Source organism: Salvelinus alpinus, chromosome 29, assembly GCF_045679555.1.
Source record: "Salvelinus alpinus chromosome 29, SLU_Salpinus.1, whole genome shotgun sequence".
NCBI lineage: Eukaryota > Metazoa > Chordata > Actinopteri > Salmoniformes > Salmonidae > Salvelinus > Salvelinus alpinus.
Genome location: NC_092114.1, coordinates 20,036,513 through 20,056,194, shown reverse-complemented (window position 1 = coordinate 20,056,194; position 19,682 = coordinate 20,036,513). Strand labels below are relative to the sequence as shown.

The 19,682-nt window shown below is 44.6% G+C and overlaps 1 protein-coding gene across 1 annotated transcript; it reads left to right on the top strand.

Annotated features, from left to right (window-relative positions):
- Positions 1–843: 843 nt before the first annotated feature.
- On the top strand, positions 844–17,837 carry LOC139559249 (ubiquilin-4-like). Its single transcript, XM_071375057.1, has 11 exons — positions 844–1,036; positions 2,803–2,954; positions 3,320–3,465; positions 3,628–3,890; positions 12,359–12,517; positions 12,713–12,938; positions 14,646–14,785; positions 15,254–15,337; positions 15,533–15,648; positions 15,979–16,180; positions 16,293–17,837. The coding sequence occupies exons 1-11, from the start codon at positions 893–895 to the stop codon at positions 16,443–16,445; spliced, it is 1,785 nt and encodes a 594-aa protein (XP_071231158.1). The 5' UTR covers positions 844–892; the 3' UTR covers positions 16,446–17,837.
- Positions 17,838–19,682: the final 1,845 nt, after the last annotated feature.

The window sequence follows — 19,682 nt, the reverse complement described above, 5'->3', positions numbered from 1 at the left end:
GTCATAAATTTATGAGGCTGGTTCTTTCTGCAGAAAAGCTACATATTGTTTTTACAGTTTTGATACTTATGACAATGTGATACTTAATATTCTGGCACATCAGCATGTCTTTGTTTATGAAACCATACTGAAGTACAATTTCACGAAATGCCCCACATCTGTCATTTTAACAACTGTCCTCCTTTAAAACAACTGGTTACAATATTATGACTTGTGTTTTTTTCCCCTCTGTGGCCCTAATATTCTATCATTTTATATATAGCCTTATAGTCTATGGGAAACTAAATTATCTAATGATAGCAACATCATCTAAAAATAATTTTTTATCCAAAATCATTGAAATTAATGATCACAAACGTTTAAATAATAACAGTGGGTCTAGTTATATGTGATAACAATGTATAGTGAGCAGTGAAATAACTATTGGTTTCCATTTGTGGTGACTGCTGACTGACATTAGGGATGAGATTAAATAGATCCTGGAATTTAGCCTGGTCTGGAGCAGGCTAGCTCCACAGAATAAATCATGGTAATTTATACCATAACATATCCTCCTGCCCCCTATCCATCTTTAGTGCAACCGGATTACGGATCAATTGAGCCAGGATCACCAAGATATCCTGGCTTAATCCCTTATCCTAGTTTTGTGCAACAGGCCCCTGTTGCCAAGTGTAGTGTATATATTAAATGTTGTGCATTGGCATATTTCACTAGCCTACCATAGACGACAATGCTAAGGCACCGGCTTTATCGTCTCTGTGCAAAGGCAATCGGTCTGTGTTTGGTTCAAATTATCCGTCATCATGAGGCAATTTTTCTGGAAAGGAAGTGGTGACCTATATTGACCCGGAATTGGACGCCAAATCCGAGCGATTCTATCGGAGGAGTAAACATGGAGGACAACGGCGGTGAAGATCCTGTTAATAACAACAATAATACAACGGTATCTTCTGAGGGATCTATTATTAAGGTTACAGTCAAAACCCCGAAAGATAAGGAAGAAATCGCCATCTCGGAAGATGCCTCGGTCACTCAGGTTCGTTCATTTTGTTAATCCGTAGCTTGCTAGCGAGCGGCCACAAACGTTAGCTGCTTTGCTACATCATCATCATGCCCCTGCCCACTTGTGTGTGTGTGTGTGTGTGTGTGGGGTTAAGCATGTTGTTAGTTAGCGAGCTAACATTATAGAATTGGACGGTGTAGCGATATTTATAGCAAACTATTCACTAACTTTGTTATAATACCACTCTCAACTACTCTAGTCCTCCATATTGTTAGGTGCTTAGTTGTTTTATGTAGCCTAGCTAACGTTAGCTAACCGGCTTTCCAACTCAACATATGACAGCTGATTCCCTGCACAGTCAAGGCAATGTGTCGTGTGACTTCTGTATGTTAGTCATAAAAAAAACAATATTTTAACTAAGTAGTTAGCTAACTAGGTAAATTGTTAGTTAACGTTGAATAAATGTTGTTAGCTAAATGCTAACGTTAGCTATCTAGTTTCTTAGCTGTTTCTCCAGAAACAACTTTGTGCTGGCCTTGGTACTCTATAAACAGTCTTTTTCTTCAGAATGTAACGGCACCTCATTGTTCTGAATATCAGTTACTGGACTTTAGATTTCTGTCCATGTGAATCATCTCTCCCATACACAAGTCCCCCTGTTACATTCAAGCTGATGTGTTATGAATCTGTCAGCTAATGTCTCTTTTCTTCCTGTCCTGTCACTCCAGTCCTGATTGATATCCTGAACAGCTTAATGGCCTACAGCTTATTTTACTCCTGTTTAATGTGCCTCTCATATGTGTAGTATTCTTGTTGATCACTGGAGGCACAACACTAAGAGTGATTTGGTATTTGTGATAGGGTAGTATGATTCCTGTAATAGGATAAGCAATGAGCATTTACCCAGAGATGAGCAATGAGGATTTACCCAGAGATGAGCAATGAGCATTTACCCAGAGATGAGCAATGAGCATTTACCCAGAGATGAGCAATGAGCATTTACCCAGAGATGAGCAATGAGCATTTACCCAGAGATGAGCAATGAGCATTTACCCAGAGATGAGCAATGAGCATTTACCCAGAGATGAGCAATGAGCATTTACCCAGAGATGAGCAATGAGCATTTACCCAGAGATGAGCAATGAGCATTTACCCAGAGATGAGCAATGAGCATTTACCCAGAGATGAGCAATGAGCATTTACCCAGAGATGAGCAATGAGCATTTACCCAGAGATGAGCAATGAGCATTTACCCAGAGATGAGCAATGAGCATTTACCCAGAGATGAGCAATGAGCATTTACCCAGAGATGAGCAATGAGCATTTACCCAGAGATGAGCAATGAGCATTTACCCAGAGATGAGCAATGAGCATTTACCCAGAGATGAGCAATGAGCATTTACCCAGAGATGAGCAATGAGCATTTACCCAGAGATGAGCAATGAGCATTTACCCAGAGATGAGCAATGAGCATTTACCCAGAGATGAGCAATGAGCATTTACCCAGAGATGAGCAATGAGCATTTACCCAGAGATGAGCAATGAGCATTTACCCAGAGATGAGCAATGAGCATTTACCCAGAGATGAGCAATGAGCATTTACCCAGAGATGAGCAATGAGCATTTACCCAGAGATGAGCAATGAGGATTTACCCAGAAACAAGACTTTAGAATTAAAATCAGTTAATTGAGAATTGTTTGACTACGTCTCTTTGTTTCCCTTTCTTCCCTCATCTGCCGCCCTCTTTCTCTTGCTGTCCATCCCTCCTCTCTCTCTATATATCTTTCTCCTTTCCCAGTTTAAGGAGGAGATCTCGCGGAGGTTCAAAGCCAAGCAGGATCAGTTGGTTCTGATCTTTGCAGGGAAGATCCTGAAGGACGGGGACTCGCTCAACCAACACGGCATCAAGGACGGCCTGACAGTCCACCTGGTCATAAAGACGGCACACAAGTAAGATGATGCAAAATGGATATTGTGTTTTAGTTGGATACTGTCGTCTTCTTCGGACTTTTGGCAGAAAGGGAAAATGGGAATTGGAATTGGAAAAGGAATTGCTTGGTCAACTTTTGAATAGGTGAATAGGCTATATGTAGTGTCTCCACTTGCATCGTCGAATAGCTTTCGGTGACGCAACTGGTTAGGATGTATTAAAGCGGGCGGTCACGTGTTTTTGCAGAATAGTATTACTAGTTTGAGCCGACAGATCTATAACTGACATTTCTATGTGAATTTGGTCGGGTCGCCAAATTCATATTGCATATTGTAGCTTTAATGGGGTTATGGAAAAATTACTGATCAGTGCATTGTCCCTCCAGGGCAGGAGATGGCGCTAGTTCCTGCACCTCCCAGGTGGGCAGCAGTAGTGGCAGCTCCTCGGGCCCCAGTTCTGCAGTCCACACCTCCACAGTAGGGACCACTGGAGGCCCTGCCTCGGCACCCCCACAGACCCCCAACATACTGAGTGAGTTTACAAAGCTAAATAAGTACACACTTCTAATCTTATCTACCCACCCCCTCACACACACCCAACAGTTTATACTGAAAAAGACATCGACAACAATTTCCAAAGATCATTACTATCACCATCACACCCTCTGACCATGCCCCTCTCCCTCCCTTCTAGCCGGGTTCGGTGACCTGTCCAGTCTGAGCAGCATGGGCATGGGCTCAGCTAACTTCATGGAGCTGCAGCAGCAAATGCAGAGCCAGCTGATGTCCAACCCAGAGATGCTGTCTCAGATCATGGAGAACCCCCTGGTGCAGAACATGATGTCCAACCCAGACCTGATGAGGCAGATGATTGTGGCCAACCCTCAGATGCAGCAGCTGATGGAGCGCAACCCCGAGATCTCCCACATGCTCAACAACCCCGAGCTTATGAGACAGGTGAGGGACCTTACAGTGAAATGCTTACTTACGAGCCCCTAACCACCAATGCAGTTTAAAAAAAATACAGATAAGAATAAGAAATAAAAGTAACAAGTAATTAAAGAGCAGCATTAAAATAACGATAGCAAGACTATATACAGGGGGGTACCGGTACAGAGTCAATGTGCGGGGGCACCAGTTAGTTGAGGTAGTATGTACATGTGGGTAGAGTTATTAAAGTGACTATGCATAGATGATAACAACAGAGAGTAGCAGTGGTGTAAAAGAGGGGGGGGGGGGGGGCAATGCAAGTAGTCTGGGTAGTCATTTGATTAATGTTCAGGAGTCATGGCTTGGGGGTAGAAGCTGTTTAGAAGCCTCTTGGACCTAGACTTGACGCTGCGGTACCGCTTGCAGTGCGGTAGCAGAGAGAACAGTCTGACTAGAGTGGCTGGAGGCTTTGACAATTTTTAGGGCCTTTCTCTGACACTGCCTGATATAGAGGTCCTGGATGGCAGGAAGCTTGGCCCCAGTGATGCACTGGGCCGTTCACACTACCCTCTGTAGTGCCTTGCGGTCGGAGGTCGAGCAGTGTCCATACCAGGCAGTGATGTGTACCAGTCAGGATGCTCTCGATGGTGCATCTGTAGAACCTTTTGAGGATCTGAGGACCCATGCCATATCTTTTCAGTCTCCTGAGGGGGAATAGGTTTTGTCGTGCCCTCTTCACGACTGTCTTGGTGTGCTTGGACCATGTTAGTTTGTTGGTGATGTGGACACCAAGGAACTTGAAGCTCTCAACCTGCTCCACTGCAGCCCCGTCGATGAGAATGGGGGCGTGCTAGGTCCTCTTTTTCCTGTTATCCACAATCATCTCCTTTGTCTTGATCACGTTGAGGGAGAGAATGTTGTCCTGGGACCACACGGCCAGGTCTCTGACCTCCTCCCTATAGGCTGTCTCGTCGTTGTCGGTGATCAGGCCTACCACTGTTGTGTCATCGGCAAACTTAATGATGGTGTTGGAGTCGTGCCTGGCCGTGCAGTCATGAGTGAACAGGGAGTACAGGAGGGGACCGAGCACGTACCTCTGAGAGGCCCCTGTGTTGAGGATCAGCGTGGCGGATGTGTTGTTACCTACCCTTACCACCTGGGGGCGGCCCGTCAGGAAGTCCAGGATCCAGTTGCAGAGTGAGGTGTTTAGTCCCAGAGTCCTTAGCTTATTGATGAGCTTTCAGGGCACTATGGTGTTGAACGCTGAGCTGTAGTCAATGTATAGCATTCTCACATAGGTGTTCCTTTTGTCCAGGTGGTAAAGGGCAGTGTGGAGTGCAATAGAGATTAGAGGTTGACCAATTAATCGACATGGCAGATTGATTAGGGCCGATTTCAAGTTTTCATAACAATTGGTAATCTGCCTTTTTGGACGACGATTACATTGCAATCCACGAGCAGACTGCGTGGCAGGCTGACCACCTGTTACACGAGTGCTGCATCAAAATGACCTTGTGGCTGCAAGGAGCCAAGGTAAGTTGCTAGCTAGCATTAAACTTATCTTATAAAAAACAATCAATCTTCACATAATCACTAGTTAACTACACATGGTTGACGATATTACTAGGTTAACTAGCTTGTTCTGCGTTGCATGTAATCAATGCCGTGCCTGTTCATTTATTATCGAATCACAGCCTACTTCAACATGATGATTTAACAAAAGCTCATTCGTGAAAAAAAACACAATTGTTGCAATAATGTACCTAACCATAAACATCAATGCCTTTCTTAAAATCAATACACAAGTATATATTTTTTAAACCTGCATATGCAGTTAAAGTAAATTAATGTTAGAAGGCAATATTAACTAGGAAAATTGTCATTTCTTTTGCGTTCAGTGCAAGCAGAATCAGGGTATTTGCAGCAGTTTGGGCCGCCTGGCTCGTTGCGAACTGTTGAAGGGCCATTTATTCCTAACAAAGACCGTAATAAATGTTCCTGGATTTTACATAATTACTACTTAACATTGAAGGTTGTGCAATGTAACAGTAATATTTAGACTTAGGGTTGCCATCCATTCGATAAAATACGGAACGGTGCCGTATTTCACTGAGATTAAACGTTTTGTTTTTCGAAATTATAGTTTCCGAATTTGACCATATTAATGACCAAAGGCTCGTATTTCTGTGTGTTTATTATATTATAATTAAGTATATGATTTGATAGAGCAGTCTGACTGAGCGGTGATAGGCAGCAGCAGGCTCGTAAGCATTCATTCAAATATATACAGTGGGGAGAAGAAGTATTTGATACACTGCCGATTTTGCAGGTTTTCCTACTTACAAAGCATGTAGAGGTCTGTCATTTTTTATCATAGGTACACTTCAACTGTGAGAGACGGAATCTAAAACAAAAATCCAGAAAATCACATTGTATGATTTTTAAGTAATTCATTTGCATTTTATTGCATGACATAAGTATTTGATACATCAGAAAAGCAGAACTTAATATTTGGTACAAAAACCTTTGTTTGCAATTATAGAGATCATACGTTTCCTGTAGTTCTTGACAAGGTTTGCACACACTGCAGCAGGGATTTTGGCCCCACTCCTCCATACAGACCTTCTCCAGATCCTTCAGGTTCCGGGGCTGTCGCTGGGCAATACGGACTTTCAGCTGCCTCCAAAGATTTTCTATTGGGTTCAGGTCTGGAGACTGGCTAGGCCACTCCAGGACCTTGAGATGCTTCTTACGGAGCCAGTCCTTAGTTGCCCTGGCTGTGTATTTCGGTTCGTTGTCATGCTGGAAGACCCAGCCACGACCCATCTTCAATGCTCTTACTGTTGGAAGGAGGTTGTTGGCTAAGATCTCGCGATACATGGCCCCATCCATCCTCCCCTCAATACGGTGCAGTCGTCCTGTCCCCTTTGCAGAAAAGCATCCCCAAAGAATGATGTTTCCACCTCCATGCTTCACGGTTGGGATGGTGTTCTTGGGGTTGTACTCATCCTTCTTCTTCCTCCAAACACGGCGAGTGGAGTTTAGACCAAAAAGCTCTATTTTTGTCTCATCAGACCACATGACCTTCTCCCATTCCTCCTCTGGATCATCCAGATGGTCATTGGCAAACTTCAGACGGGCCTGGACATGCGCTGGCTTGAGCAGGGGGACCTTGCGTGTGCTGCAGGATTTTAGTCCATGACAGCGTAGTGTGTTACTAATGGTTTTCTTTGAGACTGTGGTCCCAGCTCTCTTCAGGTCATTGACCAGGTCCTGCCGTGTAGTTCTGGGCTGATCGTCTCACCTTCCTTATGATCATTGATGCCCCAGGAGGTGAGATCTTGCATGGAGCCCCAGACCGAGGGTGATTGACCGTCATCTTGAACTTCTTCCATTTTCTAATAATTGCGCCAACAGTTGTTGCCTTCTCACCAAGCTGCTTGCCTATTGTCCTGTAGCCCATCCCAGCCTTGTGCAGGTCTACAATTTTATTCCTGATGTCCTTACACAGCTCTCTGGTCTTGGCCATTGTGGAGAGATTGGAGTCTGTTTGATTGAGTGTGTGGACAGGTGTCTTTTATACAGGTAACGAGTTCAAACAGGTGCAGTTAATACAGGTAATGAGTGGAGAACAGGAGGGCTTCTTAAAGAAAAACTAACAGGTCTGTGAGAGCCGGAATTCTTACTGGTTGGTAGGTGATCAAATACTTATGTCATGCAATAAAATGCAAATGAATTACTTAAAAATCATACAATGTGATTTTCTGGATTTTTGTTTTAGATTCCGTCTCTCACAGTTGAAGTGTACCTATGATAAAAAGTACAGACCTCTACATGCTTTGTAAGTAGGAAAACCTGCAAAATTGACAGTGTATCAAATACTTGTTCTCCCCACTGTATATATATTTATGAAATAAATGACAACAATATATATATATAAAAATCGTTCGATTTAATCGGTATCGGCTATTTTTGGTCCTCCAGTAATCGGTATTGGTGTTGAGAAATCATAATCGGTTGACCTCTAATAGAGATTGCATGATCTGTTGGGGTGGTATGCAAACCAGGCAGTACCTGGTTCATGTCCAGGGTGCATCACATCCGGCCGTGATTGGAAGTCCCATAGGGCAGCACACAATTGGCCCAGCGTCTACCGGATTTGGCTGGGGTAGGCTGTCATTGTAAATAAGAATTTGTTCTTAACTGACTTGCCTAGTTAAGCATGCTCGCAGTACACGTCCTGGTAATCCGTCTGGCCCTGCAACCTTGTGAATGTTGACCCGTTTAAAGGTCTTACTCACATTGGCTGCGGAGAGCGTGCTGGTGATCTCATGCATGTGCTCTCATGCATATTTCAGTGTTATTTGCCTTGAAGCGAGCATAGAAGTAGTTTAGCTCGTCTGGTAGGCTTGTGTCACTGGGCAGCTCTCGGCTGTGTTTCCCTTTGTAGTCTGTAATGGTTTGCGAGCCCTGCCACATCCGACGAGCGTCAGAGCCGATGTAGTACGATTCAATCTTATTAACGTTTTGCCTGTTTGTTGGAGGGCATAGCGGGATTTCTTATAAGCTTCCGGGATAGAGTCCCGCTCCTTGAAAGCGGCTGCTCTAGCCTTTATTTCAGTGCGGATGTTGCTTATAATCCATGGCTTCTGTTTGGGGTTAGTACGTACAGTCACTGTGGGGACGACGTCATTGATGCACTTATTGATGTAGCCAATGACTGATGTTGTGTAATCCTCAATGCCATCGGAGGAATCTCGGAACATATTCCAGTCTGTGCTAGCAAAACAGTCCTGTAGCTTAGCATCTGCTTCATCTGACCACTGTTTTATTGATCTAGTCACTGGTGCTTCCTGCTTTAATTTTCCCTTGTAAACAGGAATTAGGAGGATAGAATTATGGTCAGATTTGCCAAATGGAGGGCGAGGGAGAGCTTTGTATGCGTCTCGGTGTGTGGAGAAAAGGTTGTCCAGAGTTTTTTTTTTTTTACCCTCTGGTTGCACATTTAACATGCTGATAGAAATTTGGTAAAACGGATTTAACTTCACTAGGGTAGGGGGCAGCACTCTGAATTTTGGATGAAAAGCGTGCCCAAATTAAACTGCCTGCTACTCAGGCCCAGAAGCTAGGATATGCATATAATTAGTTTGGATAGAAAACACTCTAAAGTTTCCATAACTGTTAAAATAATGTCTGAGTATAACAGAACTGATATGGCAGGTGAAAACCTGAGGAAAATCCATCCAGGAAGAACTATTATTTTGAAAGGCTGTTTTTCCATTGAAAGCCTATCCACCATACAAAGACTTAGGACCCAGTTCACGATCTCTATGGCTTCATCTACATGTGGCCAGTCTTTAGGCATTGTTTCAGGCTTTTACTCTGAAAAATTAGGGAGATACAGCACTTTCAATGAGTGGACAGTGGACATTTCCAGACATGAGCCAAGCGTGTGATCGGGAGCTCGCCTTTCTTGTTTCTCTTTTTCTATTGACGAAGCTTTTGTCCTGTTGAAATATTATTTATGACAAAAACAACCTGAGGATTAATTTTAAACACCGTTTGACATGTTTCTACGAACCTTTACTGTACTTTTTTTGACTTTTCGTCTGGATGTTGAGGGCGCGCATTGTGCCTTTGGATTACTGAACTAAACGCACCAACAAAAAGGTTTTTGGACATAAAGAGGGACATTATCGAACAAAACAAACATTTATTGTCTAACATGGAGACCTGGGAGTGCCACCAGATGAAGATCATCAAAGGTAAGTGATTAATTTTAACTCTATTTCTGACTTTTGTGACACCTCTCCTTGGTTGGAAAATGATTATGGTTTTCTGTGACTGGTTTTCTGTGACTGGGCGCTGACCTAACTTAATCGCATGGTGTGCTTTTGCCGTAAAGCCTTTTTGAAATCTGACACAGCGGCTGGATTAACAAGACGTTTATCTTTAATCCTATGTATAAAACTTGTATTTTTCATCAATGTTTATGATGAGTATTTCTGTAATTTGATGTGGCTCTCTGAAATTTCACCGGATGTTTGTTTGAGACAATGATTACTGTAGATAACGCGCCAATTTCAACTGAGGTTTTTGGACATAAAGATGAACTTTATCAAATAAAACACACATTTATTGTGTAACATGAAGTCCTGTGAGTGCCATCTGATGAAGATCATCAAAGGTTAGTGATTAATTTAATCGCTATTTCTGACTTTTGTGAGCCCTCTCCTTGGCTGGAAAATGGCTGTATGGTTTTCTGTGACTAGGCGCTGACCTAACATAATTGCGTGGTGTGCTTTTGCTGTAAAGCCTTTTTGAAATCGGACACTGTGGTTGAATTTACAAGAAGTTTCTTTAAAATGGTGTATAATACTTGTATGTTTGAGCAATTTTAATTATGGGATTTCTGTTTTTTTTTTTTTTGGCGCCCTGCAATTTCACTTGCTGTTGTTGAGGTCTGACGCTACCGTCCCACTGGTGCCAGACGGGTTAAGTTTCCCTGCATTAAAGTCCCTGGCTACTAGTGAGCATTTTCTTGTTTGCTTATGGCGGAATACAGCTCATTCAATGCTGTCTTAGTGCCAGTCTCAGTCTGTGGTGGTATGTAGACAGAATGGAAGGCCATTTTAATTGCGCTGGAGACACAGTACACTGGCAGGTTGGGATTGGCTAGAGTGTACTGTGTCACACACAGGTTGGGATTGGCCGGAGTATACTGTGTTGCTGACAGGTTGGGATTGGCTGGAGGTTGCTGGATCACTGACAGGTTGGGATTGGCTGGAGGTTGCTGGATCACTGTCAGGTTGGGATTGGCTGGAGTGTACTGTGTTGCTGACAGGTTGGGATTGGCTGGAGGTGTACTGTGTTACTGACGGGTTGGGATTGGCTGGAGGTGTACTGTGTTACTGACAGGTTGGGATTGGCTGGAGTGTACTGTTACTGACGGCTTGGGATTGGCTGGAGTTTACTGTGTTACTGACAGGTTGGGATTGGCTGGAGTGTACTGTGTTACTGACGGGTTGGGATTGGCTGGAGTGTACTGTGTTACTGACGGGTTGGGATTGGCTGGAGTGTACTGGATCACTGACGGGTTGGGATTGGCTGGAGTGTACTGGATCACTGACGGGTTGGGATTGGCTGGAGTGTACTGTGTTACTGACGGGTTGGGATTGGCTGGAGTGTACTGTGTTACTGACGGGTTGGGATTGGCTAGAGTGTACTGTTACTGACGGCTTGGGATTGGCTGGAGTTTACTGTGTTACTGACGGGTTGGGATTGGCTGGAGTGTACTGGGTCACTGACGGGTTGGGATTGGCTGGAGTGTACTGGATCATTGACGGGTTGGGATTGGCTGAAGTGTACTGTGTCACTAACAGGTTGGGATTGGCTGGAGTTTACTGTGTTACTGACAGGTTGGGATTGGCTGGAGTGTACTGTGTCACTAACAGGTTGGGATTGGCCGGAGTGTACTGGATCACTGACAGGTTGGGATTGGCTGGAGTTTACTGTGTTACTGACAGGTTGGGATTGGCTGGAGTGTACTGTGTTACTGACAGGTTGGGATTGGCTGGAGTGTACTGTGTTACTGACAGGTTGGGATTGGCTGGAGTGTACTGTGTTACTGACGGGTTGGGATTGGCTGGAGTGTACTGTGTTACTGACAGGTTGGGATTGGCTGGAGTGTACTGTGTTACTGACAGGTTGGGATTGGCTGGAGTGTACTGTGTTACTGACGGGTTGGGATTGGCTGGAGTGTACTGTGTTTCTGACGGGTTGGGATTGGCTGGAGTGTACTGTGTTACTGACAGGTTGGGATTGGCTGGAGTTTACTGTGTTACTGACAGGTTGGGATTGGCTGGAGTTTACTGTGTTACTGACAGGTTGGGATTGGCTGGAGTTTACTGTGTTACTGACAGGTTGGGATTGGCTGGAGTGTACTGTGTTACTGACAGGTTGGGATTGGCTGGAGTGTACTGTGTTACTGACAGGTTGGGATTGGCTGGAGTGTACTGTGTTACTGACAGGTTGGGATTGGCTGGAGTTTACTGTGTTACTGACAGGTTGGGATTGGCTGGAGTTTACTGTGTTACTGACAGGTTGGGATTGGCTGGAGTGTACTGTGTTACTGACAGGTTGGGATTGGCTGGAGTGTACACAGAAGTTAGATTTGGCTAATAATTTAGCAGCTGCTTTTTTTCAATTTTTTTTTCTAACTTTGGGAAGTCTACTGCTTTTTGAGAGGCATCTTTACATTTAGCTGCATTCTAAATTATTTAAAGAAATAGGTTTCTCAGACACAGATTAAGTTTAGTCCTGGACTAATAAGAAAGTGAGAAAAATTTTAATAATTTTTGTCCATAATAAGGTTTAGCCTTATCTGTGTCTGGAAAATATGTTTGGTCTAGCTTACCCCTCTTGAGTCCCTGTACCCCAGAACCCAGCCTAGCTGAAAAATTCCTGTCAACACCTTCCTGTTCCCTTCTCCTCAGACCATGGAGCTGGCCAGGAACCCTGCTATGATGCAGGAGATGATGCGTAACCAGGACCGGGCACTTAGCAACCTGGAGAGCATCCCGGGGGGCTACAACGCCCTGCGAAGGATGTACACAGACATCCAGGAACCCATGTTCAGCGCCGCACGAGACCAGGTACCCACTGATGACAGTTAATTCAAATCAATTGACATCACGACTAAGTTAAAATTCAAACCAGGGATTCACCCATTTTTGAAAGGTTTTTCAGCCTCAGAAACAAACTCTAAGCTATCCCATGGAGAGTGCTGAACATAAACTCCAATGGTATTCAACAAGTTGATAATGACTTATTTCTCTCCTCTCTCCCAGTTTGGAAACAACCCTTTCTCAGCCCTGGGGGGCAACTCTGATGGGGGGGTGCAGCCGTCGAGGACAGAGAACCGGGAACCGCTGCCCAACCCATGGGGCCCCCCCAGCTCCACCACCCCCTCTGAGGGTGGAGGGGGCACGGGCACCACAGGCTCGTCTACCACTGGCAGCACCAACCCCAGTGTCTCCAACCCTCTGGGTGTCAACTCTGCCAGTCTGGGAAATGGTACGGTAATACATAGACTGACTTCCTGTTGAAGTGACAGCATTCAGTTGATATACTACAGCTTCACATACTGTAATAGCACATGTGGACGTGAATTCTTAAATGCATACTTATCAATTCTTGACACCCATACATACAGTGCATTCAGACCCCTTGAGTTTTTCCACATTTTGTTACGTAACAGCCTTATTCTAAAATGGATTAAATATATATTTTTCCTCAATACCCCATAATGACAAATACCCCACAATGACAAAGAAAAAAAACAAGTGTAGACATTTTTGAAAATGTATTAAAATTAAAAACGGAAATATCACATTTACGTAAGTATTCAGACCCTTTACTCTGTACTTTGTTATAGCACCTTTGGAAGCGATTACAGCCTCAAGTCTTCTTCAAGCTTGGCACAACTGTATTTGGGGAGTTTCTCCCTTTCTTCTCTGCAGATCCTCTCAAGCTCTGTCAGGTTGGATGGGGAGCATCGCTACACAGCTATTTTCAGGTCTCTCCAGAGATGTTCGATCGGGTTCAAGTCTGGGCTCTGGCTGGGCCACTCAAGGACATTCAGAGACCGAAGCCACTCCTGCGTTGTCTTGGCTGTGTGCTTAGGGTCGTTGTCCTGTTGGAAAGTGAATCTTCGCCCCAGTCTGAGTTCTTCAGCACTCTGGAGCAGGTTTTCATCAAGGATCTCTCTCTACTTTGCTCAGTTATCTTTCCCTTGATCCTGACTAGTCTCCCAGTCCCTGCCTCTGGAAAAAAAATCCCCACAGCATGATGCTGCCACCACCATGCTTCACCGTAGGGATGGGGCCAGGTTTCCTCTAGACGTGACGTTTGGCATTCAGGCCAAAGAGTTCACTCTTGGTTTTATCCGACCAGAGAATCTTGTTTCTCATGGTCTGAGAGTCCTTTAGTTGCCTTTTAGAAAACTCCAAGCGGGCTGTCATGTGCCTTTTACTGAGTGGCTTCCGTCTGGCCACTCTACCATAAAGGCCTGATTGGTGGAGTATTGCAGAGATGGTTGTCCTTCTGGAAGTTTCTCCCATCTCCACAGAAGAACTCTGGAGCTCTGTCAGAGTGACCATCGGGTTCTTGGCCACCTCCCTGACCAAGGCCCTTCTCCCCCGATTGCTCAGTTTGTCAGGGCGGCCAGCTCTAGGAAGAGTCTTGGTGGTTCCAAACTTCTTCCATTTAAGAATGATGGACGCCAATGTGTTCTTGGTGACCTTCAATGCTGCAGAAATTGGTGTGTGCCTTTACAAATCATGTCCAATCAATTGAATTTACCACAGGTGGACTCCAGTCAAGTTGTAGAAACATCTCAAGGATGGATGGAATCAATGGAAACAGGATGCACCTGAGCTCAATTTCAAGTCTCATAGCAAAGGGTCTCAATACTTATGTAAATAAGGTATCTGTTTTATTTTTAATACATTTGCTAAAATGTCTAAACCTGTTTTCGCTTTGTCATTATGGGGTATTGTGTGTAGATTGATGAGGATTTGTTTTTATTTAATCAGTTTTAGAATAAGGCTGTATCCTAACAGATTGTGGAAAAAGTCAAGGGGGGTCTGCATACTTCCGAATGCGCTGTATGTCAAGTTGGGGATTGTAAACACACACACACACACACACACACACAACTGCACTTACCCACCCCCCATCAACCTCTCTCTCTCTGTGTGTGTGTGTGTGTGTGTGTCCCAGGCATGTTCAGCAGTCCAGGCATGCAGAGTCTGATGCAGCAGATTTCAGAGAACCCCCAGCTGATGCAGAACATGCTGTCTGCTCCCTACATGCGCAGTATGATGCAGTCTCTGGCCCAGAACCCAGACATGGCCTCTCAGGTCTGTAGCAACAGAGTAGTGGGGGTTATCATGGTTCATAAAGTCACTTTAAGTGTGTCATATGGCACCCTATTCCCTTTATAGTACACTACTACCCATGGGGGCCATGGTTAAAAGTAGTGCACTATAAATAGGGTGACATTTGGGACACAAATAATCTGAACGCAGGGGGATCCATAGGAATCGATGGGAATGGGTTGTCTGTAATTAATTGGCAGCTGTACAGAACAGATCCAGCTGGCAGTGCTGTACCTCGAGGTATCTAGAACAGGTCCAGCTGGCTGGCAGTGCTGTACCTCGAGGTATCTAGAACAGGTCCAGCTGGCTGGCAGTGCTGTACCTCGAGGTATCTAGAAGAGGTCCAGCTGGCTGGCGGTGCGGTACCTATCTCCATATAGATAGACCGATGTGAGGAAGAGGGTGACTGACAGGACCCTGATCTTCTCTCACCTTCTGTGTCTCCCGCAGGTGTTGATGAATAATCCCCTGTTTGCTGGAAATCCCCAACTGCAGGAACAGTTCAGGAGCCAGCTGCCTGTCTTCCTGCAGCAGGTATACACACACACACACACACACACACACACACACACACACACACACACACACACACACACACTCTAACAGACAAATGTATAACAGAGCTGAACCTGTCCCAAGGACTTGATTGAATTGTTTGAGTCTGGACTGGATGATTTGTTTCAGAATGTTAATTGATTCATTGTTAGTTTGATTGTGACTGTTGTTTAGATGCAGAACCCAGAGGCGCTCTCTGTCATGACCAACCCCCGAGCCATGCAGGCTCTCCTCCAGATACAACAGGGCCTACAGACGCTGCAGACAGAAGCACCAGGACTCATGCCCAGGTACACACACACTGATGTACACACACCCACACACTGATGCACACACTCACACTGACATATACACACACACACACCACAGGAGGTTGGTGGCACCTTAATTGGGGAGGATGGGCTCGTGGTAATGGCTGGAGCGGAATGGTATCAAATACAACAAACGCTCTGTTCCAGACATTATTGTGAGCCGTCCTCCCCTCAGAAGCCTCCGCTGACGAACACACACACTGACACACACACACACACACACACTGAGACACACTTTGGGTAGTAGCCTAAATACTCTGTTAGGCAATATGTTCTCGGAGTCTGTACTAACCCCTTTGTGTCTCCCAGTTTGGCACCGGGTGGGCTGCCAGGTGGTCTACCAGGGGGGCTAGTAGGTGGATTACCAGGTGGAATACCCACAACCCCCCTGTCCGTAGGAGGGGGTGTGGCTCCAGAGAACCCCGCCTCTTCGCCGAGCGCTGGGACAAACCCCGCCCAGCAGCTGATGATGCAGCAGATGCTCCAAATGTTCGCAGGAGGGAATGCCTCGGTACTTACCACACATATCCTGTTTTCCCTCATTCTGTTTTACTGTTGATTGATTAGTTGATGATTGGTTGACTGATTTGATTGAGTGATTGTGACTGATCCTCCCCCTACAGAGCCAGACCCCGGAGGTGCAGTTCCAGCAGCAGCTGGAGCAGCTGGGTGCTATGGGCTTCATCAACCGAGAGGCCAACCTGCAGGCCCTCATCGCTACAGGAGGAGATGTCAACGCTGCCATCGAGAGACTGCTGGGCTCTCAGCCCTCATAAAGACACACTCACACACACACAGTTACGTATATAAGCATACGTCAATACAGACACACGCATACACACTATCCAGCTCTGGGTAGCAAGGGATAAACACACACACACATACTGTCTACAGAGAACCAAGAAGTGAAATGAACCGTCCCAAACCGACACAGATGAGACCCGGTCAGGATATGTACCATTCTAAACATCCACCGCAGCCTCCTGTCAGATCATGCCCCACCCCCATATCCCCTGTTCTTAGCCTCATCCACAGAGCTCTGCCCAGCAGAACCAGACTGACCAGACCATCTCAACAGAGGGGTGCGAAAGGGAAGGGGGCGAAAGGCACCCTCTCTTAAACAGAGATGCTTTATCCTACAAGATTCACTCATCCGTCTTCCTCTCTAATAAATCTGAGGGGTTTATTCAATGAGATGAGAGTTCAGAGTGCGCCAGATAGAAATGCATTCACTGCATTGCATAGAGCTGTTATGACGCATTTGTTTCCTGTCTATATGTTGCATTTCTGTCTACAGTGATGTGAACAATCCACCATTTTGACCAAACCCCTGATGTGCAGGGTATATGGAGAGGGGAGGAAGAGAGAATGACAAAACTATTTTGTCAATCTCACACGGATATCAGGCCCCAATCCCTTCCCCCTCTTTCCACGACTTTAACCGTCCAAAACCCTTTCTATTTATTGCTATTGCTGAAAAGAAAAGATCCCCCACACTTCCCTAAAATTGCAAAATTGTCATTCCAGATAGGATATATCCATCTCTTCTCAGCCGTGAGTTGTTCCCCCCAGGCTCCACGCACGGTGCCTTGTTTTCAATAAACCCCTTTAACAACAACCACTCCCATCAAATGGATGGATTTGATCAAACCCTGGCTAGTCAAATCAAATGAGTCTGCCGGTGTAGATTGACTTCACACAGGCGGTGCCACAAGATTGAGACCTTTGAGAAATGTCATGATAATCGTTAATGAAGGAAGAAATGTGTGGTTCTGAGGAAGACACAGAAAGACGAGACAGATTTCCTTTTCGTTTTAATCTGATTCATTATGTTTTTTAATTTGAGGTGTAAGTCGTACCTACCTATAGATAATCTGTTTTGTCTCATCGTTAAACAAAACTCTTCCTGGAAAATGTATGAATAAAATATTATGAAAAAAGGCTTTACATTTTTGGTATGGTGTGGCACCATACGTTGTTGTAAATTAGGTTCTTGCTTTTTGCTTTTATTTTAGCATTGTAGTTGTGGTAACCTTGGCAATGGCTTCCATAGCTGTGATTTGTCTGTTGGCCTCAGCTGAAAATCCATACCCAATTCAACATGTTTGAACTAACTTTTAACAGTACTGTACTACAAAATAAAACTAAGTTGGTCAATAAGAACCCTATTTCAAATTGTGACCATCCTGACTTGTAGTATGAAGGGAAATCTGTTTTTGCATGACAATGCCCCCGTGTAGAAAGCGAGGTCCATACAGAAATGGTTTGTCGAGATCGGTGTGGAAGAACTTGACTGGCCTGTACCGAGCCCTGACCTCAACCCCATCGAACACAGTTGAGATTAATTGGAACGCCGACTGCGAGCCAGGCCTCAACCCCCAACATAAGTGCCCCACGTCACTAATGCTCTTGTGGCATAGATATTATGAACAGTACCAGTCAAAAGTTTGGGCACACCTACAAGGTTTTTCATTATTTTTACTATTTTCTACATTGTAGAATAATAGTGAAAACATCAAAACTATGAAATAACACATGGATCATGTACAGAAGTAACCAAAAAAGTGTTAAAAGATTCTTCAAAGTAGCTACCCTTTGCCTTGATGACAGCTTTGCACACACTTGGCATTCTCTCAACCAGCTTCATGAGGTAGTCACCTGGAATGCATTTCAATTAACAGGTGTGCCTTATTAAAAAGTAAATTTGTGGAATTTCTTTCCTTAAAGCGTTTGAAACAAATCAGTTGTGTTGTGACATGGTAGGGGTGGTATACAGAAGATAGCCCATCAGACCCAGTTGACTTTTTCCACATTTTGTTACGTTACGGCCTTATTCTAAAATGTATTAAATGTGTTTTTTTCCCTCATCAAGCTACACACAATAGCCCGAAATGACAAAGCAAAAAATAAAAAACTGAAAAAAATACATTTACATAAGTATTCAGACCCTTTACTCAGTACTTTGTTGAAGCACCTTTGGCAGTTATTACAGCATCGAGTCTTCTTGGGTATGACGCTATAAGCTTGGCACACCTGTATTTGGGGAGTTTCTCCCATTCTTCTCTGCAGATCCTCTCAAGCTCTGTCAGGTGGGATGGAGAGCGTTGCTGCACAGCTATTTTCAGGTCTCTCCAGAGATGTTCAATCGGGTTCAAGTCCGGGCTCTGGCTGGGCCACTCAAGGACATTCAGAGACTTGTCCCGAAGCGTTGTCTTGGCTGTGTGCTTAGGGTCATTGTCCTGTTGGAAGGTGAATCTTCGCCCCAGTCTGAGGTCTTGAGCGCTCTGGAGCAGGTTTTCATCAAGGGTCTCTCTCTACTTTGCTCTGTTCATCTTTCCCCTTATCCTGACTAGTCTCCCAGTCCCTGCCGCTGAGTAGTGACTTCCGTCTGGCCACTCTACCATAAAGGCTTGATTGGTGGAGTGCTGCAGAGATGGTTGTCCTTCTGGAAGGTTCTCCCATCTCCAGAGTGACCATCAGGTTCTTGGGGACCTTTAATGCTGCAGAAAATGTTTGATACTCTTCCCCAGAGCTGTGCCTCGACACAATCCTGTCTCTGAGCTCTATGGACAATTCCTTCGACCTCATAGCTTGGTTTTTGCTCTGACATACACTGTCAACTGTGGGACATTATTTAGACAGGTGTGTGCCTTTCCAAATCATGTCCCATCAATTGAATTTACCACAGGTCGACTTCAATCAAGTTGTAGAAACATCTCAAGGATGATCAATGGAAACATGATGCATCTGAGCTCAATTTCGAGTCTCATAGTAAAGGGGCAGAATACTTACGTAAATAAGTGATTTCAGTTTCTTTTATTTTTTATAAAGATATATAATGGCAAATTTCTCAACCTATTTTTGCTTTGTCATTATGGGTTATTGTGTGTAGATTGCTGAGGAATTGTTTTATTTAATCCATTTTTGAATAACGTAACAAAATGTGGAATAAGTCAAGGGGTCTGAATACTTTCCGAATGCACTGTACATTGAGTGATCAACAGTATGGAAAA

Coding starts and splice junctions, on each gene's coding strand:
- LOC139559249 (XM_071375057.1), top strand. CDS start 893: ATGGAGGACAACGGCGGTGAAGATCCTGTTAATAACAACAATAATACA. Junction 3,466..3,627: donor ACAGACCCCCAACATACTGA/GTGAGTTTACAA, acceptor CCTCCCTTCTAG/CCGGGTTCGGTGACCTGTCC. Junction 3,891..12,358: donor ACCCCGAGCTTATGAGACAG/GTGAGGGACCTT, acceptor CCTTCTCCTCAG/ACCATGGAGCTGGCCAGGAA.